General features: G+C 42.5%; 1 protein-coding gene across 1 annotated transcript; it reads right to left on the reverse strand.

The window, feature by feature from the left end:
- Positions 1 to 1,020: 1,020 nt before the first annotated feature.
- Positions 1,021 to 23,054, reverse strand: LOC109482753 (catenin delta-2-like). Its single transcript, XM_019785587.1, has 16 exons — positions 22,572 to 23,054; positions 11,640 to 11,778; positions 10,786 to 11,037; positions 9,930 to 10,045; positions 9,416 to 9,601; positions 8,659 to 8,970; positions 8,003 to 8,192; positions 7,313 to 7,477; positions 6,751 to 6,980; positions 6,093 to 6,273; positions 5,308 to 5,493; positions 4,660 to 4,830; positions 3,521 to 3,923; positions 2,302 to 2,355; positions 1,507 to 1,622; positions 1,021 to 1,171 (listed from the first exon to the last, which is right to left on the reverse strand). Exons 1-16 carry the CDS (start codon positions 22,787 to 22,789, stop codon positions 1,055 to 1,057), a joined length of 3,036 nt encoding a protein of 1,011 aa, XP_019641146.1. The 5' UTR covers positions 22,790 to 23,054; the 3' UTR covers positions 1,021 to 1,054.
- Between the last annotated feature and the right edge of the window lie 1,936 nt (positions 23,055 to 24,990).

Here is a 24,990-nt window from a genome sequence, read left to right on the forward strand (position 1 = left end):
ATCTTTCCACGGACTCTCACATTCTGTCGTTCTGAAACCAACTTCTCATGCCCTTCACATCAACACTAGATCCCTTTCCTTTCCCTAGTCTTGCTCATTACTTTTTCTTGGCTATTTTTTTCCATCCAAAATTCCTTCACACATTCAGTCCATCCTATACCGACTCCTAAGCCATCTATACTTGAGCTTCTTTGCCTCTGACTGTGCTGTGTGCATCCTTCGTTCCATCCTTCTGTCTAAAACATCATCAACAATCGTTGTCACGGCAATGCAGCGAGAAACGTCGGACACACACGCAAACACGCACACAACCAACAGTCCAACGGACAGAACAGATGGAATGTAGACAAAATTTTCAGGAATGTGGCACAATTCATGTACATGTACAGGCAGCGATTTTCCCCTCCAAACAATCATACCATCTTCAATAAAAAAACGGGAGAAGAAATAGCGACTTATGACTACTATTATGTGCTCTCAGTGTTCAGTACAGACTTGATCATAGGTGAGATTCCTACACACAAACAAACATTCCCCGGATCATGGATGACGTATCAAAAATATTCTCCTTGATTTGAAGCGAAGCTGTACACATTACTGTTTACACCCGGGGTTTCGTGGGTTCTTACCCACCCGCGTGTGTTCTCCAAGCAGAGGTTTGGGTTTTGGGATTTTTTTTGGCGTGTTTTTAGGCTTTTTTATTGGGATTTCTATTTCGTACTGGAATTTATCTTTCACCCAACCTCTGCCGGCAGTCGAAAGCATCAACGCGCTATAAACCTAATCATGACCACTTCAACACATTTACGGTCGTTCTACAAGTAGGTGTGAACCGGACGCATGAATAGGCACAGTCATCAGTGGCCAAATGAATGCCTTTCTGACTGGATGCTTTTGACTGCCGGCAGAGGTTGGGTTGGGTGAAAGAAAAATTCCAGTGCAAGAAGGAAACCCCGATAAAGAAGTCTAAAAACACACCAAAAATGACCCCAAACCTCTGTTTGGAGAGTAGGTTTCCCACGTGGGTCGGGGTTTTTTCCCCGCGTGGGTTGATTCAGACCCAGGAGTCCGTGGGTTTCTGTGGGTCGGGATCCTCCAGCTGGAACGTCCTTGGGTCAGGGTCGTCCACGTAACCGTAGTCTTGAGCCCGGCTCTTGTCTTTATTAACCTGCTAACGAGAACAAACTCGTCAGTGGATGTCACAACTGCCTTTACTTGCAACATGTGCGACTAAATGTTACATTACAAGCTGCTACACTTCAAATGTGTCACCTTATAACCTCAAGTTTAAAATGTAACACTAAAAGTTATGTTCCTGTTTGCTACACTCCAAGGAATAACATGTACCTTTGGAATTTACAATTAAAAGCTATTAAAAGCTACATTTCTAAATGCTACAAATGAAGAAATTGCATGTACCCTTGGAAAAAGCTACATTTCAAAATGCCACACATTGTGACCTGACCTTTAACACACACTACCAAATGTCACGACCTATGACCCTACCTTTGCATACAGAGGTTCTGGATTCTGCTGGTTGGGTGTTCCAAATACCGGCACTCCTCCCACCGGTGGCTGGAAGTTCTGTTCCGGCCTTGTATCTCTCTCCACAGTAGCATAGCCTGCAAAAACAAAACTCGGTTATACATTTGTAGCTGTGTACCTACTGCTAAAACTAGTTGTAGGAACATCATGAAAGATCATCTGTGTTGGTAGTTACATGATACCTTTGACCCAGTGTTGACGTCACACTTCAAAAGAAGCCATGTGACAAGCTTCACTGGGTCAGTCTACTGAGGAAGACCAGAGTGACTGGTCGAAAGCTCTAGGGGAGAGAACTTTTTGTGTTGGACCAAAAGTTTTAACTTTAAACAAGTTATAGGAACAGTTTTAGGTACATGGGTTTAGGTACAGGTCCAGGTTTGTCTCGAGGCCAGGGACACCAGGACTCGACATAAGTCAAGTCAAGTCAAGTCACAGGTCCAGATCTGTACCTGTACATAAACAAGTTTGACCAACCATCTGTAAGGTATACAAGTAGCCAAAGTTCCTTCAAGTGGTACATTGTTTTTATGAGGGTTTACATATTCCAATCTAAAACCTGGAATACATGTAATCTACCACTTTACTAAGTTAGCTATAAAATTTCACATTCAAGCTCTGGAGAAAGGCAGCAAGGTTTTGCTGATATTCTACTGTCCTCTAAAATTTTTTTCTGGTGCACTTCTTCCTAAAACTGAATTCTAGTCAAGCAGCTTACATTGGCTTTATGGAGTTTAAAAGAAAGGAGTTTGTACCTACCAGGTGTCAGGTCTGTCATTGGGATCTCTTCACCTCCACGGCTTTTATCTGCTCCTGTCAAGAACAACAAAACATTAGAAAAAATATAAGAAAAAAAAAGAAAGTGACCTTAATAGATTTTTCCTTCATCTTTTTATACAAAAACATAAAGTGGTTATCACTTCAGTTTGCTGGCTCATACCAGCTCGCCTCCATGCACTATACCATGGACTTAACCAGAGGCAATTCAGAATTTCTGACACAGCGCAGTTTGACTTGACAGACGCAAATTAGACAGACCATTAAAAGGACATAGCATATATAGCTGTTTGAAGTTTACCATCCTAAAATTCCATTAACACTAAAATGTTATTTTGTAACTCCATTTGCAGCTTTTTGAACCTTAAGTGTTCTACATGACACCTCATATTAAAACATGAGTACAACAGGGACTGTATAACCTCCCTCGTAAAGTGGCTGTCAGCTGTCTAGTATCAACTCTAGTCAAAATTTACACACTCTGAAACTACCCAGGCTTCAGTCATACAAGAAAGATGTATCTGTCTTTCTTTAAACCAGCAACATTTCAGAATTCCTGGGTGACTAGTTGACTACAATTAGATTTAATGGACAGAGAATGACACAGAGCAGTAACAGGCTGTAAGTGTACATCACTGTCAATTACATTCCCCACATGTGACAAGTTACATGTACATGGGGTTGTTCTAATGGACCAGGTGTAAAAATCAAATGGCTTTCCTAAACTGAACATGGTGACACACCAGTATCATTTTAGAATTTCACATTTTTATCAAGTTCTTTGTACTACTCGACTAAGGTTGTGTACTAACCCATGGTATTGACCTGTGTCACTAGTGTGGGACAGAACTTCAGGTCATAGTTGCCACTATGCTAAACTTATATATTAGGTACTGGCTAATGTTGATATGTGGACCCTATCTACTTACATTGTAGTATGGGACTGCCCCATGTGTGGTTGCTATGGGACTGACCCATGGTTGCTATGGGACTGACCCATGGTTGCTATGGGACTGACCCATGGTTGCTATGGGACTGACCCATGGTTGCTATGGGTCTGACCCGTGTGTGGTTGCTATGGGTCTGACCCATGTGTGGTTGCTATGGGACTGCCCATGGTTGCTATGGGACTGACCCATGGTTGCTATGGGACTGACCGATGGTTGCTATGGAAATGACCCGTGGTTGCTAAGGGACTGACCTGTGTTTCTGGTGCCGTTGTCCTGGGAGAAGTCGAGCTGCCTCCTGCCTGCGGCCTTGTCGTCCGGCAGGGTGGAGTAGGCGTTGGAGTTGGCCTGGGGCCCGGCCGCGGGCAGGGTGGTGTCGTCGTACTCCAGCCCCGCCCCGGGCGAGGCGCCGCGGGCCATGGTGGACCCAGGCGGGCGCGCCGCGACTCTGGCCGGCGGGAAGTGCGAGGCGTTCCACCCGTCCTTCTTGAAGACGGGCCGCAGGTCCTTGAAGGACCAGAGCGTGGCCAGGACCTGTCTTGCCGCCCGGACGACCTCGGGTGAGTACTTGTCCCGGTTCTTGTTGATGGTGACGAGCCTCTCGATCCCGCCCGCGTCTCGCAGAGACTTCGCGTTCTCCATGTTCTTGGAGATGACCTGAAAATTGAAAAAGTGAAATTGAAAAAGTGAAATTGAAAAAGTGAAATTGAAAAAGTGAAATTGAAAAAGTGAAATTGAAAAAGTGAAATTGAAAAAGTGAAATTGAAAAAGTGAAATTGAAAAAGTGAAATTGAAAAAAGTGAAAGTGAAAAAGTGAAAGTGAAAGAGTGAAAGTGAAAGAGTGAAAGTGAAAGAGTGAAAGTGAAAGAGTGAAAGTGAAAAAGTGATCTCAAACCAGTTTTAGCTCCCTGTGACAAAGAAGACAGATGCTATGCACAGTATTTACAGGTTCATTGTACTGGGGAAATTCCCCTAGCTCTTTTCGACAAGCACAATGACCAGTGGACCACGGCTTAACGTCCCATCCTAAGGACTGCGACCCTAAACAATAGCGTGCATGTCAGGTGAGCAACAACAGCCGGGATTCGAACTCCCAACCTCTTAGTCCAGAGGCAGGATCGATAACCACTGGACTACGTGTCACGAAGTGACTTGCATTTTACCTTATACATTGAGCACTTACATTGTAATAGCTATAGTTAGACCCTTCCTTCGAGCGGGGGTGCCTGTTCGATCACCACGTGCGCACGCGGTGTTGAGCAACGACACCTGTTCGAAGGAAGGGGTTCTAGAAAGGTAACGTTACGGAATTGAGGGACTTGAAAAGATTAAAGAAACAACAGGACACGTTATCTCTGTCTCCGTGTTTTCTTAACGCCAGTGACATACGCACCTCATGCAGCGTGTGTAGGATCGCCACCATGGTTGGCTCGGACGTTTTCGGTGCGCTGTCGCCACCGGGAAGTCGGTACACCAGGTCCCGCATGGCGTACTTCCCAATCAGTTCCTTGTTCCGGTTGTCCAGCGAGAGGTTTCGCAGGGCGGTCGCCACGGCACGCACAACCTAGGACATGAAATTTTTGGTTAACTTGTATAATGTAATGTTGTTATTAATTGATGCCCAGAGTTTGAGTACTTCAATTGCCCACTTGCCCAGGGCAAGTAAAAGTACTGTTCGGGCAAGTGCATGTGCCCCTATACTTGCCCGATTGGGCAAGTAAATTTTTGGGATGCAAAGTATAGCAGCTACAGTGTTGGGGGCAAGTCAAACCACCTTATTTCAATAAAAGCATCCAACATTATAAACTTCAAAATATAATAATCTTATTTCCTTGGTGGAAGTAAAATGCAAAGAAATATGTATATTTCGGGTAAGTTAAAAGTTGGTTCGGGCAAGTGGCAATGAACACTTGTCCAACCCTGATGCCAAAGGTGTATTTTACTCTTCGTATTTATACATGTATACATCAGTTTTGACCCCATTCGGTGGTTTGAGGGTTAAACAAACAAACCCAGTTGTTAAATAAACAAACAAACAAACCCGATCATTGTCCATGCGGATCAGCTCGACGAGCACCGGCAGCCCCTTGTCTTTCCGCACCATGGCCCGGACGTACGCTGCCCATTTGTTATTCCCCGCCGAGAGATTCTGTAGAGCGCCCGCCGCGGCTTCCAGTGTGTCGTGGTTTGAACACTCCAGCAGTAGGGACAGATACGGACGTACCACCTTTGAACAAATGAAAATGTTAAAAAAGAAATTAATTCTGTCATAACTGAAGTTTTCCTTAAATACAATGGCATTAGCGACAGATATGGATTGAAAAAATTCTGTCATAACTATAGTCTTTTGGACCCTCCGGTAGAAGGGACACATACAGCCTCACCACCTTCAAAGAAAATGTTAAAATTGAAATAATTCTGTCATAATTGTATCTTGAAGTTACAGATCAGTGTGGTAAAATTTACCCTGAATAAAAATTTACATCCATCTCATTGAGGCACTTGCAGAAGATCTGACAATCAGTTTTCTCCATCTTCTCGGTTTGCTGTTCTTCTTATTGTTTCACGTAGTGTAAAGCCTATACGTTCTCTGAACCTTTCATCCAACCAAACTTATTTTTGCCTACCCCTGCCTATATACATGTATATATATATCCAAGATTGATAGATAAGTAATCGCCACTTTTGATGCACTCCTGACGTCATCACTTTTCAGACTTCCTATCCGAAGAGTCAGCAAGTGCATCACACATCTGACGAAGGTTGACAAGATCGACTAAAAATTCATGGTGGGTTCCCTTTATGTGTTGGAACAAGTCCCTGTACCTCTGGTTGCCACAGCAGCTCCTGTCCCCTTGCAGGCTCCGCGCGTTGCGGGATGGGTCCCGTTCCATCCCACTGTTTTATCCCGCTGTCTTCTGACTTTTTCTTCCCCGAACCGAAGCAGCTCGTCGGCTTCTTCTTGGGCGGGGGCTGCGACGACTTGGGCGGCTCTGCTAGCTCGTACCTGTATGAATGATTGGTTTATTTCAACACTATTGCAAACATAGCAGCCAGAATGGCCGAATTGTGCTGTGGAATGACAACAATTCAGTAAGAGACATATTCACATGGCAGGGCTGGAATACTGGGTGCATCTTAGTGCACCCAAATTTGGAGCTGGGCACCCATTTTTTTCTATGGGTGCACCAGTTTTTGTAGGTATGTATAGGTTTAGGTATGTAAAGATGTTAAATGTATACTTTTTTTTAGTAGTATACAGCACATTCTGAACATCTATGAACAATCATTGCTATAGTACTTTTCTTTAGAAATGAAACATGATTAGTTTTTGCTGACATTCTATTCATTTTTTCTCATATGGTGCACCCAAAAAATTTTTTGTGCACCCAATTTTGTAGGCTGGGTGCACGGGTGCACCTATTCCTAAAAATGAATTTCGAGCTCTGCTTTTAAGATAACGTTAAAAAAGCTGTTCATGTACCTCTGTGCGCTTGGCACTTCTTTCGGCAGCCGGAAGGAGAGGTTCCTCAGCACGCACATGCAGTTCTCCACGGACTTGTTGTCCATGTCGTTCTTGCCGATGGCGGTCTGCAGCACGTGGAGCAGAGCGTCCACTAGCCCGTCACACTCCCGCATCTTCCGCCGCGCGTCCGGCCCCGCCGAGCTCACATTCCGCAGGCAACCCGTCGCGTTACGGAACACCACTGACCACTGCAGGGAGGAAGGAATGAATGGTTTGTTTAGATCCTCAGTATCATTAAAGATCGTACAGTGAAAAGTTGAAACACTGCAATTGTCAGCGTATTTTAATTCCAACTTGTACATATTTTAATCCTGTCTGACATTTCTTTTATAAAAGTGTTTTAATGGAAATTTCGGTGCAATTCAGTGACTACTGCAAGACAGGTCTTTTATTCCAAATAAACCATGATTGAGAACAAAAAGGGGAATGTGACATGATTTTTTTGTAAGTACGGAACAAGATTCAGGGAAAAGGTACACAGCACCATTCAGAGCCAAAGTACAGCTAACAAAGTTGTTACCTGTATGTCTCTAGGTTTGCTGTCAGCGTCTGGGCTGGCCTCCCAGCCGGAGTGCGGGATGATGATGCGGTTTGTGAGCACGGCGAGGGCGTCGTCAATAACAGCCTGTTTCAGCGGCGGATGGGAGGATAGGTTCCACAGGACACCCGTCACTAGTTCCTGTACCTGAGGAAAGAGGCAAGGTGGCATGTGGTTAGGGTTGTTGACTCAGAATCTGAATATTCTGGGTTTGAATCCTCAGCAGGCCCCAATGATGTGCCCTTGGGATTTTTAAGGCACTTAACACATTTTGTTCACACAATCAAAATGACTCAAAAATTAAGTAGCTGTGGTTAGTAATGTCCTCTTACATAGGACATAAAGCAGACCTCATGGCAATGGCAAGCACATTAAAAGATCATTATGATAATATCGTGCCGTAGACCGATACAAGAATGTACCTCTCCAATGCAAATGATCTTCCATAATATTTATTACTGTATTCGTCATGTACATTACAATTTAATGTATACAGATATACAATAATGGCCAAGTTTTATTTAAATTGTAATGCAACAGTAATGTAAGGCATAGTAATTTACTATGATATTGTAATTGATACTAATATGTATTGTATTGTAAACTAGGACCCCAGGAAGATTAGTATACAATTTTGTATCTCTAACGGAGATTTTAAATAAACCAACAAACCTCAGTGTCGGGTGTTTTCCTGAGCAGCCGTACGAGGGCGGGGATCCCGTTGGCGTTGTTGATGGCGCTCTTGTTCTCATCGTTGGCCTTCCCGTACGCGAGGTTCCGCAGCGCGCCGGCCGCGTTCCGGTGCACGTCCGGACTCGGGTGGTCCAGCAGCTGAACCAGCTCAGGAATACCGCCCAGGGACCTGAGGCAGGAACGAGTAACATAAAATTTTGTAAGCAAAGCTGTCAAGATTCAAAGTGCTTGTTCTTGCATCTTTGTCTTCAATTACATAAATTGCTATATAATAATTTTTTATTTGAGAAAGTTCCATTTGAGAATGAGTTAGTTTAGAATGGTCCACTTCTGCCTGGGATGGAGATGGAAAGAAATATGCTGTATTTGCTCCAAAGCAAATGTCGGCCTTTCTAGGTTTTTAAAAACTTTTTTCAGGTTAAAATCACTTGCAGCTTTTTTTGCTAAACTGTGGATTTCATTACTTAAGTTACAATACTTGGTGCATTTGTACTTTCTAAAAGACAATGGTAGCATTTACATTCATGATATGAGTCTTTTCAATTATATTGAATGAATAAGAATGGGTAAAAAGTACTAAAAACCTCAATACTCAGATGCATATAAAGTATTTTTTTCTCGAACAGTACACAGACCTGATCTTAGCTTTAACAGGGTCGTCCCCGTAGCAGAGATGCTGTAGATACGCTGCAGCGTTGGCCTGTACGGGAGGGTGTGGCTCCCGAAGCATTTCAATCAGCTCGGGGAGATCCGGGTCGCGCCAGGCCATGGGGTCGGCCCGGTGCGTGCTGTCCAGCGAAGGCGTGTGCGCCCGGAGAGAGCCCATGCTGCCCGGCGTTTCTGGTTCGGCCAGCGGCGCCCGCATGACCGGAGTTCCCGGGTCTTCCATGTACGACACGGGAGCGTAGTTGTCTGTCGGAGGCTGCCCATTGTAGTTGGAGTACTCCCTGTAAGAAAATTACATCTTCGAATGAAAGCTCATCTGTGTTGGTAGAATCCATAGTTGTAGAGTTCAAGCTTTGTTCCAACACAAAATAATAAACTCACCATAAATCTATGGTCTATCTCGTCAACCTTCGTCAGATGAATACACTCGTTTACTCAGAACGGAAGTCGGAAGTGTGATGACGTCAGGAGCGCATCAAAAGTGGCGGGAAGACGGAATCTACCACCATCATTGTTCAGAGCCTTGTTTTGTGTTGGAACAAAGTTTGAACTCTACAACTACCAAATTCCAACTTGTTTCATTACCTACATGTAGCTACCCACAGTATAAAGTGTTTTTGATTTCCATTATATATTATTTTGTTCTGTATTACATTGTTTTAAATGGACTCCAGGAAGATTAGTGGATGTATTCACTAATGGAGACCTGAATAAAGCAGACCCAACCTGCTGGGTGTGTAGGGGTTATGGTAGTCCTGTCGTGAGTAGTTTGGTTCAGGTTCGCGCGGCGGCGTCGGGTTGTGGTAGTAGTCGCTCGTGTCCGTGGACGGGTTTCGGTACACCGCTGGACCTGGGTCCTCATCGGGGAGGGTCTCCGGAGCTTCGTACGGATTTCTTCCCTCGTATGGGTCGCTGTATGCCCAAAAAACAGTTACTCAAGCAACTGGATATGAGAAATGCAGGTTTGTAAGCACGAACTACCGTAATTCCTGATTTTTTCACTGTTCACAGTTCTCACTGTTCCTTTTTTTTCCGTGAACTTATCATTACAGTTAACAAATAATTCCTGTACTTTCTTGTTCCTGCACCTGTCACCACCGTGAATATATAGTTCCGTGAACATGTCCACTTTTCTCAGACCGTGAAGCTACCGTGAGCATAAAGTGAATTACATCATTGATTGATATCCAAATAAGTGAAGACAATTTTTTGGAAGTCCAAAAGGAAACAGAAGTTCTACCTGTAGTTGCTCTGTGGCGGCGGGGGGTCCATGTGCCGTGGGGTTCCCCGGTTAGACGTGTTGTCACCGCGGTACGGATCGTAGTAATTATCTGTAGGGTGGTGCCTTGGCGTCACCTGCAGGGTGGACAAATTGACTAATATTATAAACTGGTACCAACTAGTAAGCATCTAATACCAGCTCAGAAAGAACAAAGACATAGGCATGGCATCATACTGTATACCAGGGTTGCAGTATCAACCATGATTGATACAGATACAGTTCATTCTTTCCTAGAACTATCGCAGAGTGGAACTCACTGTCACCAAGTACAGTAGGGGCATTGTCAATAGATAGCTTTAAACAATGTCTAGAGAGCTAGAAGTTCAAGGGTTAGGTGTAACAAGTCGATCGGTGTAATGTAGCCAGCTGCTGCCGCGCCGCGTGCCTGCGAAGCTGGTGTGTTACGCCGAAAGGCGGTTATACCGGCTATACAGATACAGATACAGATTGTAGCCTGGGTGCCATCCAATTTGTATGCCAGGCGGTGTATCCCATATTTGCTAAGAAATAGTCTGGAAACGGTTTGATCATTTTGGTTTGGTGATGATGTTACATACTGAGCTAGCCCATGTACATGTGTATTTCTTAGGAAGCGAGTATGGGAGCCCCGGCATACAAATAGGATGGCACACAGGCTATCAACCACAAATTGAGGTGTTCAAAAACTCATTTTTCGCCAGAACTATTGTTCAGTGGGACCAAGTACAGTAGGGGCATTATCACTAGCACACACAGTTAGATGTGCAAAGGTTGTAACAAGTCATTTGGTGTACAGACAAAGATGGACAGGTAAAAGTAAAAGAAAGACACAAACCTCAGTGACTGTGCGGGTGTGGATGACCTTAGTGACGGTGACAGACTCTGGCTGCGATGTCGTGACCCCGCCAGGGTGGGGGTTCGAGTGGGCGCTGTTCACGCTGTGTAGCGACTGGTGTGACGTGTGAACCGGCGCCTCCCCGTTCCCCCCGCCGTTGTAGCTCCGCTCCGGCGCGTACCGGTCGGGGTGAGGCATGGCGTCCTTCATCCCCTCCATGGGGTCATCATGTGTGTCCATCACACCGCGCTCCTACGGGACATAGACAGCTGTCAATCATTCTGTCAATTATCCATCATGTACACACATTTTTCTATCTCCTTTTTTTTCTATTCCAACATTTATCACAAGCATGGCGACGGCACACTCGAGTTTTTTTCAACCTATTTTTATGCCGCCACCAACACAGACAAACATACAGACATACTTCGATGAAGGTTAGACATCCAGGTAATACGATACGCCAAAAAGCAGTTACTCAAGCAACTGGATATGATTTTTCAAAATCATATCCAGTTGCTTGAGTAACTGCTTTTTGGCATACAGACATACTCATTTTTAATCTGAGTTAAGATTGGAAATTTTCCCAAGGGCACAAACCGGTAGCAGGGCAGGATTCGAACTCAGGACGCTCTGTCATTACACCACACGACCCCACAACGAATACGTCTTAACTTACCTGCAGGACCTTAAGTAAGTCTCTTATCTTACCTGGAGGACTTTAAGACAGGAGTCGACCAGCTGAGAGCCCAACACCTTGCTTACAAACTACAAAGGTGTTCTGATATTGAAGGAAGATGTCTTACATGTAACTTACCTGCAGGACCTTAACTAAGAAAGATGTCTTAACCTACCTGCAGGACTTTAAGACATGAGTCGACCAGCTGAGAGCCGGACATCTTGGAGTCTGCGTCGCTCTCGTCGTCCTCGGGCGCGTGCTGCTGCGGCGGGCGCCAGTGGAACGACTCGTCCGTGGAGGAGATCGAACTCATGCTGCGGAACAACGGGTCAAGGTCATTATGGTCAAGTTCAAGGTCATTTTAGTATCTGTGAGGCTACATCAAGGTCAATCATAAAGAAGACAGTGGAGGAGATTGAACTCATGCTGAAGGACAAGAAAGTCAAGTCAAGGTCGTTTTAGTCAAGTTCAAGGTCATTTTAGTAAAGCACCATGATCAAGGTCATTCGTAAAGAAAACTCATCTGTGGAGATAAAAATCATGCTTCCAGGGAACAACGGGGTCAAGGTCATTTTAGTCAAGGTCATTTTACTCAAGCAACATCAAGGTCATTTGTAAAGAAAACACTCGTCTGTGGAGATTGAACTCATGCTGAAACAAGGATGTCACGGTCATTTTAGTCAAGGTCACTTTGCAATTGTCAAGGTCATTTTTGCATACTGTAAAGGAACTTCAAGGTCATTCATAAAACTGACCAGAAAATTTACAAACTCCTTCAAACATTACAGATCCCACACATTCGGGTTTGGGTTGGTGTTAGAAAGGGCATCCAGCTGTTAAAAAATCTTGCTTTGAAAAAGACTTACACAGTGATGTAAGCACGTTGGGACGAAAATTACTTTAAACTGTAGAGAGAGAGAGAGAGAGAGAGAGAGGGGGGGAAAGAGAGAGAAAAGAAGTGGGATAAATGCTGGAAAACAAAAAATCATAAGTTTCAGACTTTCAAAAACTCACTCACTGACACGTTACAGAAGAGTGAGAAAAAGGAGAAACACATTCATACATGTAAGATCACACACATAGTTTGGTGTTGTTCACAAATTCACAAAATTAACGGGTCGAAAACAGCACTGCCTCGCCTTGCTCTAACATTATATTGTTACCTGGACTGTCTAATAATTGTGTAATAATCGCACACATTATACATGTACATACTGTAACATACATGTCTTATGTTACGTAAATCTTTTCGTATTTGGAGATGGTCTACAGCTTTCTCCACATACAAATACTTGAGAAATAAATATGTAGCAGCCCTTTGTTGTGTATAAACAGTAAACAAACTGGTAGGTTCTACTTCAATCCAGAAATTCCACACTTCTATCCACCCTCCCACTGCCCGCTAGCTGGTCAGTAAACTAAACTTTAAAAGCCCTGGACAGTAACTGTATCTGTATAGTCCGTATAACCGCCCTTTGGCGTAACACACCAGCTACGCAGGCACGCGGCGCGGCGGCAGCTGGCTATATTACACCGATCGACTTGTTACACCTAACCCTTGAACATCCAACATGACATTGTTTAAAGCTATCTATTGACAATGCCCCTACGGTACTTGGTGACAGCGAGTTCCAGTCTGCGATGGTTCTAGGAAACAATGAATTCTTGAACACCTCAATCCTTGGTTGATAACTCTGGTACTTGAAGGCATGGCTATTTCTTGTTCTCTTCTGGGCTGGTAAAACTACTAAGAGATTTTTGTACATACACTAATACTGTAATAGTAAAGGTATGACTTGCAATTGGGTGAAACATGACCTCAAGTATATATATATCAATCATGAACATGACACATGCTTCTTCCCCTCTCACAGGGAATGTCCCTGTCTGGGAACCGGTTTCCAAAAATGTCTGACAAATTTCCTGCCACACCAAGCTTAAGGTACTAAATAACCATGGCTGAGGACATTTTGGGTCTTTTAGAAATGCAAGTTGCAGTTGAGTATGGGCTTTGAATTTTTGGTAGAAGGTGCGTTATTGTAAGGCCATAATTTATGCAAATTTTTATGACGCCACGGCGCGATTTGGAAAAATAGAGGGGGGAAACGTCCAGTAAATAGAACAGCCCAACAGCGTGCACGCCGGCAGGCCAAATCGCCACATGACGCCCGAGCTTGGATTCAAAATGGCGGACTCTCGTCTCCGAGGCGCTCGATGTTTTTCAGTTTCGAGCGAGATCTGGACTGGAAGAAGGGATTTTAGGGCTATATCTTACGTACTAAAACATAGGCGAAGTCTTCAGGATTATTTTGAGACCTTTTGGAGGAACTCTACCCGGGTTTTCTGGAGTTGCCAACTCGTTTTTGACGCCGGACCCCTCAAGACTTCATGGACATCGGCATGGAAAATAGCCTATACATGGCTCGACGATCGACAAGAATTTGCCAAGCCGCTGGACAGATAGCCGCAAAGGAAAGCAGGAACGGACGTGGTATGGGATTTTTAGTGAATCGGTGAACGTTAGGTAAATAACGTTTGCCAGAACTTGGACTTATAAGTTATATATATTTTGGCCCCGACATCTGCACAGTTCACCGATATTCTATCCTCGGTTGTATGTAACGTTACAAAATATGTGCGATCTTTTTAAAGTTTGTCGGAAGTTATGATTGGCCAGTATTTGTTGTATCAGAGAAGTAGCAAATAATCTACAGTAAGTTCGTCGGTCAGATCGATCAGAGTTCGTGGCATTGAAAATAAAAATGAAGTTTACACAGGTCTTGCTTTGTCATGTTTGTTCACATATCTGTATAACTGCACACCGGTATAATTTATTACAAACACAAATTCAGAAAAATTGTATTTTCCCTTCCATACTTGTCAAGTTGTAGCTATGCCCCACCATCCAAACAAGATAACCTGATTGGCCCAGCTGCCTCTTGTTGTCCCCCCATGGGACCACCTGGGGTCCCCAAAGAGGCGGAGTAGGCCCTTCTTACTAATGCCTGTACCCCACTCAGGGGTTAAAATCGTCAACTTTACAGTTTAATTTAGGTGCCAAAATGTGACAGTGATGAAAAAATTATCACAGAACATAAAAATAGACCTACAAATCATCCATGTCAGATAAACAAAATATATTGTCAAAATATGCCTCAGGATGGGTTATTTAGGACCTTAAGGGAAGAAGGATGTTATGTGTAATTTCTTAACCACACTGACAATCAAATCCAGTGGTCCCCCCATAAATTCTGAGGGGAGAGGTGCTCCCTAATCGGTTGATGAAAAGTCAGCAAATTTTCATGTAAATACTAAAAGAAAACCATGAATTTGGAAATTTTGGGAGAGGTTCTAGGATTTTGGGAAGAGGGGGAGCACCCTTGCTCCATTGCTTAGGGAGGGCCCTGAAATCAAGTCATTTGTTGCTCAACAACTGTACCTGGTACAATATACGGCAAAGAAGAAACAACAACTTGAACAAGGGTAGATACATAAACTACATGTATACTAAAGTACAACATCTAACAGAACTAATCCATACTGATACTAGCTATACTAAATTACAATTTTATTAAAGCTAAATTTTGTATGTTTTCTTGAGGAGTGTATTTTATTACATTCTATAATTCTGTGACAAGTAGTCGAACTTAAAACTTAGTCGGCACAGTTCCAACTCCGACCTCGCTTCTGTGTGGCACAGAGACGGCGGAACAATGAAGGTCAAACCTGAAGGTCACGGTGAGGGCCCAGAAAAGCTGGGCTGAATACCCTGCCAGATATCGGGTGTCACATTAGCGACATCCCCTTTCAAAACCCAGGGTAGGCCATTAGGCCAGCTGTACAGACGTGTACAAGGGACAACACCCAACAGCAAGCAAACTGACAATTTCAACATGCCCCACAGTTAGAGTTACTCTTCTTGTAGCTAATCTAGACTAGATTTTTCATCAAATTTACAGTAAAGTGATGAGCAAAGCATCTGTTTCCCAGTGTGGCTCAACATGTTCATTCCATATATAGAATATGATGACAGAATTTAGCTATGCAGCTAATATCGCAAAGACAAGGACGAGGAGTTACAACGAACAACACTCAACAGCAAGCTACCTTTTCAACATGTCCAACTCTTCATACCCTTACTTTAGTCTTACATTATATTTTTCATTAACAGTACTTGTAGTTACTGTAGACATTTAAACTGAAATAAGATTAAGAAAGCCTTGACGAAAAGGCCTGAGTGTGAGTTTCCATATGTCCAGCTTTTAATACGTAACTAGCAAGTCCAGATCAATGAGAACAATGGTGCAATGACACAAAATCAATTCTTTCTATTGACACAACGACACCGAGAAGCCATGAGAATTTCAAGCCACCAACTGAAGAGGAAAGTGCTGAACTAACTTCATAAACATACTAGAAAAGCCACGGCAAGATTTTTCATTCTACTACCAGTCTCTTATCACAAAGAAAGATGCCCCAAATATGTACAGTCAGTTTATGTTCGGCCTTTTTTTTTCTGGTGGTGCACAAGTTTTTCATTAGTGTGTAGATAATGAAAAAAAAAATGTTCAGTGTGTACCACACCCAGACCTGACTACATCTATCAGTCCCTGTGTCGTTAGCTATAGCCTGGCCCTGCTGGTTTAGATACACCACAGTGTCGCCTCCGCTAACATTTGCCTAACAAATATTGGCACTGTCTACAAAAACACAACAGTTCCCACCACGGCTAGTGCCTCATAAAAAAGCTTCCAGTCCAAACCAAGCCAATTTTCAATCTCAACTCAAAAATAGAAAACAATATAAATGGCTTCCAAGTATGAAAGGCTCAGATATAGAGGCCAGCAAAATAATCTATTTTTCTCAGAAATTCCTCTGTAGTGTGATCTTACACTTATATACATATATCCATGGAATCAACATTGAATTTGTGATAACAAACGTATGCATACATATACACACTGCTCTCACAATGTTTACAACTTGGTCTTTGGTAACAAGTTAACTGCTTAATACCAGTAGACAGGACAAATTTGTAACTAAACCAGGATAAGTTGAGCTTCAAAGTTGAATTTCTGCCTCCAGGGATGCCGAATTTGTTTGGGCTCCTGTTACTTGAACACAGGGTCAGAGAGTTAGCCTGGGTACCATCTAGATTTTCTCTCCGCAACGCTCGACCATCCAGATTTTTGCTCCGCAACGCTCGAAAAAATAAAAAAGGTGATTTTTTCAAGCGTTGCGGAGCGAAAATCCGGATGGTACCCAGGCTATCAGAGAGTGGGGAGAAGATTAGGTTGAAAAAAACTTGAGTGTGCCGTCGCCATGTCTTGTGATATATGTTGGAACTAAGGAGCTACTGTTTACCAACTGCCAAGGATCTTTGCAAGGCCCCTTTCCACTAACTACACAGGCTACTTGCTGGTTGTAGTGATGACTAATACAGTTACGCTACAGCTTTTCTGTCAAAATTTGTCTGTTTTTGACAGAATTAATTACCTGGAGTGTTCAAATCAAAATACCCATCTACATTCTGCATTTTGCATTATAACAATATTTCAGAAAATTATGCAATTTTGCATTGTCATAATATTATATTTATAATATAAGTTGAGAAGGTTATACTTGTAGCAATACTAGCATGGACGCTTGTGTATTTGCAGGTGTTTCCAAACTGCAGAACAAAATTTGGACTTAGAACATTGAAAAAAAAGTATTTCTACCACTGTTACATGCATGTTGTGTACAGCACCAAATTGCTGTTCATGCGTTCAGTAGTTATTACTAGTACCAGTACCATGCTCCAGTTTCCCTGTACACCTGACAAGGCCGACAGACAATGCCTGGCCTCACACATCACTCATCGTGTTACATTCCCTGGGTTCAACATGCTTTCCCTGCCATGCATATATGGTAGCTAACTCTCTGTAGCTGGGTGTCATTCTAGTTAGCTTACCAACAAAAAGGTATACTTCTTACACCTGAAACTATACCATGTATATCTAAGTCATACTTCTGACTGTATCTGCATCTGTATCTGTATAGCCGGTATAACCGCCCTTTGGCGTAACATAACTGCATTATCATTTTTAATATAAAATTTTATACAGTACTTATTTTATAGGTCTGGTGGTAACAGTCAATGCAGCATATAAAAATCCACATGAACTGACCAACACGTATAGACATATACATATACCAGTACAGATTAGGCGCAGGCAGACATAAAAAATACTAGAATGCACAGCTTCACTTTTAGTTTTACCTGCACTAACCCGCATATGCAGGTGGTACATGTATTTCCAACCCTGAATATGCAACGCAACAAGGCTGGTAGAGGCTTCTACTAGTACTAGTGCTAGTACTCAGTCTTTACCTTGAACTGTCCACTCTGTCAGTTACACACCGTTAGTATTACTAGCGTCTGTTTGCTAAGCTGGTGTTTACTAATGACAGGGCCCTAACAGTAACACTAGTAAGGACATGCCAATTTACTTTGCTGGTTCTCGGGTTTAGAAAAATGATATACTAAACTGGAAGACAAAACTTTGATGAAGGGAAAGTATCATGCTACTTTGGTGCACAGTTTCTGGTATAACATAAAAACGTTTTCCTTTCAGAGTCAGACCTGTGTTTTTATTTTGACCAAGCTGATATTTGCAACAAAAAAAATCAGAGAACGAAGGAAATAAAATGGTGTAGCCTAAACCAATACAACTTTGAAAAATTGAAGGTAAAGTGTGGTATTTTGGTGCAAAATTTCAAGAAGAGAATTTATATTACAAATAGTAGTCTGGTTTCCCGACCAGCCCTGTTTTCTGTATGTAGCTGACATTTGTCAAAAAAAATGTCCGATAACCAAGGAACTGATTTTGAGTGGCCTAAACCAACATATCAGGCAGCAGCCATGCCATGTCTGGTCGTTTCACCGCCTGTGTTTGACTTTGGACTGTGGACAAACTCCGCAGGGGAAACAATGACTCGACAAACTATGCAGATCAATTCAGAACGGCAAACAGACCGTTAGTTTCAGGACCTGGTGGGCATGGGAGTGGGGGTCAACTGAACATACGGGAGCACGTCGGTAGAACGTACTGCACCTGCGTGAAACTAGTAATGTATTGTGCATAGCATTTCGGTAGAACGTCTCATATAAGGTTGTATTCGCGCATATTATTATTATAAGGTTAACACTCCGTCTGTAGTTTCCAAATGTTATGTCGGAAAAGATATCTTCTGCAACAGGCAAAATTTTGATGCAATGTTGACCAAAAATCCACCGAAAACCGTGAAAATACAGGGTTCTGCGCAGGCGCAGTACGTTCTGCCGACGTGCTACATACAGGCATGTTACAGTACCACTTACCACTACCAGCTAGTACTGCAATTCATATGTTACCTGCACCAGTGTAGGTTTGTCTGGCCCTACATATGATATATCATATGCAGGGCCAGACAAACCTACACTGCCTGGTACAGGTAGATACTGTAAATATATTACAACATTCAAACTCATGAACAACTGCACGCAAGACAAGTTTTACTTTACCTATATTATATATTACTATTACTACATTCATGCATGATTGTAGGTGACATTTCACACCGTAACACAAGCACCCCTGCCAAGCATGAGTTACAGGACAATTAAGTTGTTAAATGTCAGAAAAGAATATCATGCGATGTACAACATTGCTACGTCAACTATCATAAATTTTTGTAATTTCTAACGTTTCGAGTGGACCCCTTTACCCTTCAGACTACAATTGATAGCTGCACTATGGCATCAGAACAAAAATAACCTCCATCAATCCAAGGCCTGGCCGACAAACTCCCGATGTTTAGCTTCGAGGCAAATTTTCGGAATTTCTGACTTGTCATCTGAACATCCCAATCATTTCATCCGGCTGGCAAGAAATATTCCCGACATGTCACCTTTGACCTGACCTCACGACCTCCACAGATATCCCTTACACAGGTCCAGGTCGGCCCTATCTAGGTGCACCTGTAACTCTAAGCACTTGTGCAGCAAAACTTTTCAGGTACTAGTACTGCAGTTAAAAGCTTCAGACCTAGAACTTGTGCATGTAGTCAACCGTATGTTGTTTTTATCAGTGTAAATCTTTGTATGAGGATTAACATACCTTTATTTAACCCCAAATCAACAGTTGTTACTTGTGACAAGTTGTGTATTTAGGTGTTTTTATTAAACAGTTGAGTCTTTACAATGAATGGATTGTCTTCTTTGAGACAGTATACACCTTTATTTTTAGGGCGAAAAAACTCCATAGGTTTACGTATGTAAAGATGTTAAATGTATAGTAGTTTACAGCATGTTCTTAATATCTATGGGTCAATAAAATCTAGATTACTAGAACGTCCTTGATAAAATAATTAAATCATTATTATAGTGCATTTATTCAGAAATGAAACATTATTAGTTTTTGCTGACATTCTACTTACATGTATATGGTGCACCCAAACATTTTTTTGAGCACCCAATTTTTTAGGTTGGGTGCACCAGTGCGCCTATTCCCAAAAATGAATTTCGAGCCCTGTGTTCAGGAACTAACCTTCACCGTTACACTACAGTACAGTACTACATGTAGGTAACCCCACACCTCATAACTGGTTATACTCTACTGATAATAGCCCTGTTGATAATAGCAACTGGCAAGTAGCCTTACTCCAGCCAGGGTAACAGCAAACAGTCAGCATCGATACAGGTTTTATTCTTATCATGATCACAGCAACCTATTTTCTAAAGTCAATGCTTAGAAATAAAATTTTAAAGCTTGGTATGTAAAGGTATGTAATATAAACTTGCATCTGACAGCAGGTAACACTGAAATTTACCTGTGCCAGACAAATTTTACTGGCCTGGGTACCATTCGGATTTTCGCTCCGCAACACTAAAAAAATTGGTAGACATGAAAATGTTTTTTCAAGCCTTTCGGAGTGAAAATCTGGATGGTACCCAGGCTAAAATTTTACCTGCCCTACACAGATTCAGAATTTAAGAAGTACCGGTACTGAGTAAGGACCACACTAGAAACTGTTCAGAAACCATAGACCAACATATGTAAACCCAGTACATGAACTCTTGCAGATTACGATGCAGGTAGACATCAGAAATACTTGCACAGCTCCAATTTTACCTGCACTAACCTACAAATACCCAGTACATGGACCAGTGAATGTACATCAGAAATACCTGCACTAACCTACACATGCAGGTGGTATTTCCAGCCCTGCAAACCTGCATGTGTAACATTCACATAAAGCTGCTATGTTACCACTAAGCACAGTTATACAAGCTTACAGATACAGATAAACCCTAGGCCTGCATGTTTAGGGTTAAAACCTGCCTCCAGGCAACCACTACATCATATCAATTACCTCGTCCAGGTGTTTCAATGAGATGTCAGACCACAGTCGCCTTACTACCTTAATTACCATCCTTACAACCATAATTACACTCAACTAAATTATCTGTTGTGACAAGCATGTCCACACATCACAATGTAGTTGTGCCTGATAGGTGATGATAAGAAACAACCATGTACATGTACAAAATCGGAGATGTAATCTATTATGTTTTTGTATGTTATTATGAAGAATGCTATGAATGAATTTTAGGGTCAGGTCTGGCCATATTATGTGTGTGTCACACGGCAGTTGCACCAACTTGCTTGCTGTTTTTTTTTCCATAAATTGTAGCAAACAGAAATTATTTGTTGAATGTTCAAATGAGTGAGTTTTTCACTATGACTCACCACTGGTCATCTCTGAGTTATCTGCCTATAGTATAAGACTTAGAGGCAATTCGATTTGGAAGGACAACATTAACCTTTTTCATTGTAGTGTGCATAGTGTGTATTGATGTGGTGTATTGACTTTTATATACTATTGGCATTTTTATGTGGCTAAAATTGTGTTGTTGTATTTACAAGCTAACTTTACACCTTCAAGAATTAAATTATTACTCTACAAAACTCAATTTTCATTGTGGCATGCAGAAATAGATATAGTTAGACTAATAGTGAAAGTGAATGCAAATACAGAAGTCTGCCACTAATTCATAACTTATTAGCTTACAGCTAATAAACTTTCACTTCCTTACATACATTACAATTTCATTGCTCGTACTTTATTTAATGATTAGGTAAAGCTTTTTCTTGTAAATCACACACAACAATAACTTACCAAAAGCCTTTTCTCATGTAATCAGTTTTCACACTAGAAATTGTGTTATTCAAATTATGACTTGCAACTTTGGGAGGGGAATAATTTGTAACTACTAAATTGTAGTTCGAAATCTTTTTGTGAAATGTTTAATCATGTTCTAGGTATAGAAATGTCAGAATACTTAGTGATTGACACTTAATTTTTAATAATAGCTATATTGAGTCCGGTATGCCATCATACATAATGAATTGGCCGGGTGTATTGGGAGTGATCCTGGCTTTATGAAGTTAGTCATTGATACCACAACCATTCTCATTCAAATCTTATCTACAGTAATTGTTTACATAGATTGCCACAATTCCACCAAAGTCCTATAGACTGTAGTTTCCTGTAGTTTAGTGTGTACGTGTGTGTGTGTGTGTGTGTGTGGTTCTCACCAACATATGTTCACCTTTTCTGTGCCACTGAAGTTCAGTGCTCTTTGTCCCGTTATCTTTGTCTATGCGTAGTTCCTTGCAAGTTGTAAGATTCCTTTGAATACCTTTACTTCCACCTCTTTAAAATCTATTAGTAGGGTATGAAATCTATGTACAGGTGCACTACAGGGTATGGTTTTAGTAGTTTTGTCCCTCAGTTTCATTTTTGGGGGGTAGAAAAAAATCGATGGAGCAAAAAACGTGACTGTATACTCGGCTTGTAATGTAAGACCGTTTGTGAGTGTTAGTTGCCTGTACTCGACAACCACGCAGCGTTGTTTACCTATGACCAAATTTCCTGTCTAACAAAGGGCATCTACCAACAGGACCGGACATTTTCACGTCTGCCGACACATCTAAGTACACGTACAGACATCGGAACCTGTAATTATCAGCCTGAATGGTCAAACAAGTACGCTTTTTTTTTAGATCGGATAATTCCTTACCTGGCTGTTTCTGATCCCAACTTGCAGCGCTCGAGTTGGTTGGCGACGCTCTGTCTTTCCGCCTCTAGTTCTCGTGTTAGCTGCTCGAACTGTAGTTCCTGTTCCTTGACAGACTGTAGTATGGAGGCTGCGGACTCGGGCTCGCTGTTCAGGTCGTGGTTTGCCTGTCGGAACGCTTGCCTCAGCGTTCTCTCCTCAGCATCCCGACGGTCGGGCATCGCTTGCTCAGGTCCCGCCGGGTCAGTAAACAACGCCAACCAAGCGCGACAAAAAACAACGGTGCCAACCCGTAAGCGTCCCTGGGGGAAAAATCCGAGCGCCCGGGGGGAGAAGTGGACCTGGGGAGGGTACTCTGACCGAGGATCAGACGGCAGGAGGAGTTTTAGGGGGTAAATTTGGGTCCTGACATGAGAATATCGGAGTTCAGGGAGGGGCGACCGCCAGACAGGAACACACAACTTACCGCACCTGCGCAATAGCACCGCGGAGACCCCGCAGAGACGCGCTCTCTGATTGGTCGGTATCACAACAAGACCCAATCAGCGAGCTCGTTTTCGTGCTTCAACCAATCAGAGCGCGGCTGATGGAACGCAAAAACGCGGGCTGCACAACTATGGAGCAGACCCTCGAAATTCTTGGCGACAGTGTTCAGCTTACAGCCCGACATTGAGCCCTTAAAATCACACCTTTTGCCCACCTTGTGGGCTTTTAAAGCGCCGTAAATGCTTAGAGGGCTGCTTCATTGTGAAACTAAATGGCAAAGTGAAGCTAGCGCGCTATTCTAGCCCTGTAGACCGGCGAACTCTCCGTCTACAATTCACCTGCCCTTTTAAGGAAGTGTTATTGTTTAAAAGCATTCCTTCTCAATGACGAGCGCACAATGGCTTCAAACTCGCACTCGAGCGCTGTTTGCAAAGGTGGACGTGTTTCCTCCAAACACAACACGCGGAGCCGCATACCGACGCTGGAAATATTTATTCTGGATTCCTAAAACGTTATAATTAATGGTGGTTATACATTCCTTAGTACGGGGGCTGACCGTTATACTGGCCCAAGGCTATGTCCTACTCTGAGAGTCAGTCCTTGAGTGTTCTTGTCATGCCTGTCCTTGTCGCGAGCACAAATACAGGACGTCAACCGGACCAAAACGCTTAACCTTTAAAGAACGCACAGGAAACATGTCTGCAAGGTGACTAACCGTTTCAAACACGATAACATTACACAGTTTTGCACTGAGGACAGGAAAGTCACTGAAAAAAGGCAACAGGATATTATCACGCCAACGCTACTTCGAGTTATTTTTAGGAAGTTTCAAAAACACTAAACAAAGCGGTGCCACCAAACCAAGGCAAATATTTTCAGATTTTAGCTACTAAACAGTTTACCATAACTTTATAAATGTAGGATTTAACGTTATAATTGCCTTGTAAAAAAAGAAAAGAAAAATACTGTTCTTGTTTTTTTTTTTTCTGAAGTTAAACTCGGTCATCGGCCGTTTCACTTTCAAGGATGTGGTTACTGTGTAACCGATAGCAGTAAAAGGTGTTATTTTACAACCGGTCCATTGTTATGGCATAACGTTCGCCAGACTATCAATTTTCCTAGCCTCCGTAGCATGCCAAAAACTGGGGGTTGGGGGTCTGCATGGTCTTTGGGAGCTTTTATGTGCTATTTTCTGATTGCATATAACGTTAGACAACATAGCCAGCCTGGTTGAATTACTCCCGAACTGGGATAATCATAACTGAATAGTCGACGACCGTCCAAAGACACCAAACCCCCAGTTCTATCAGCCTGCTACGGAGGCTACAATTTTCCAGCCACTGTGACTTGTATTTAAATGTAACACTAATGCGTAACGCCACAGTTAGTCATAAGAGAGTCCGGCTCATGAAATCTCCAAGTAGATGTTTGGAGGGAAAAGTGTAGCCTCTACCACTTACTAGTAGTACCAGGCTTCGGGAGATGGCTGGAAAGAGTAGAAATTTTGCCGCACAAAATGTACTCTCTAGCGGACAAACTCCCTCGGCATGTTTAATATCTGTCTCGATTTCTACTCTTTCCAGCCGTCTCCCGAAGCCTGGTAGAGGCTATAGCTAGGAATAGTGTAACCTTTTCCAGCTTGTTCCGTTTTATCATTTTTTAAAGGGTTGTACATCAGAAAAGAACAAGATATTACGTTGTACAGAATGCAATTTTCTTCCCATACCAACATACAAATCGGATCATGTCTTTGATAACACCTACATATTTGGTAACTCTTTGGTAATGTCACACCTATTTTGGTCTTTCTCTTGAAATCATCTAGTATATAGATAAAGATATTGATCAATACATTCTGTATTGCCTATATACTATATTGATCGATTGAAAGTTCCATGTTGAAAATCACGTAGTCTTTTATCTCAGCATTGCTTGA

The sequence above is a fragment of the Branchiostoma belcheri genome, unplaced genomic scaffold (genome assembly GCF_001625305.1).
Source record: "Branchiostoma belcheri isolate BF01 breed outbred unplaced genomic scaffold, Haploidv18h27 scaffold60, whole genome shotgun sequence".
Lineage (NCBI taxonomy): Eukaryota > Metazoa > Chordata > Leptocardii > Amphioxiformes > Branchiostomatidae > Branchiostoma > Branchiostoma belcheri.

Bases quoted from the DNA above. Each gene is read 5' to 3' on its own strand.
- LOC109482753 (XM_019785587.1), bottom strand. From the start codon at position 22,789: ATGCCCGACCGTCGGGATGCTGAGGAGAGAACGCTGAGGCAAGCGTTC. The intron at 9,602-9,929 runs GTAGAACTTCTG...TTGGGCATACAG, and splicing joins CCGCCACAGAGCAACTACAG to CGACCCATACGAGGGAAGAA. The intron at 5,494-6,092 runs GTACAGGGACTT...ATTTGTTCAAAG, and splicing joins AGCTGCTGTGGCAACCAGAG to GTGGTACGTCCGTATCTGTC.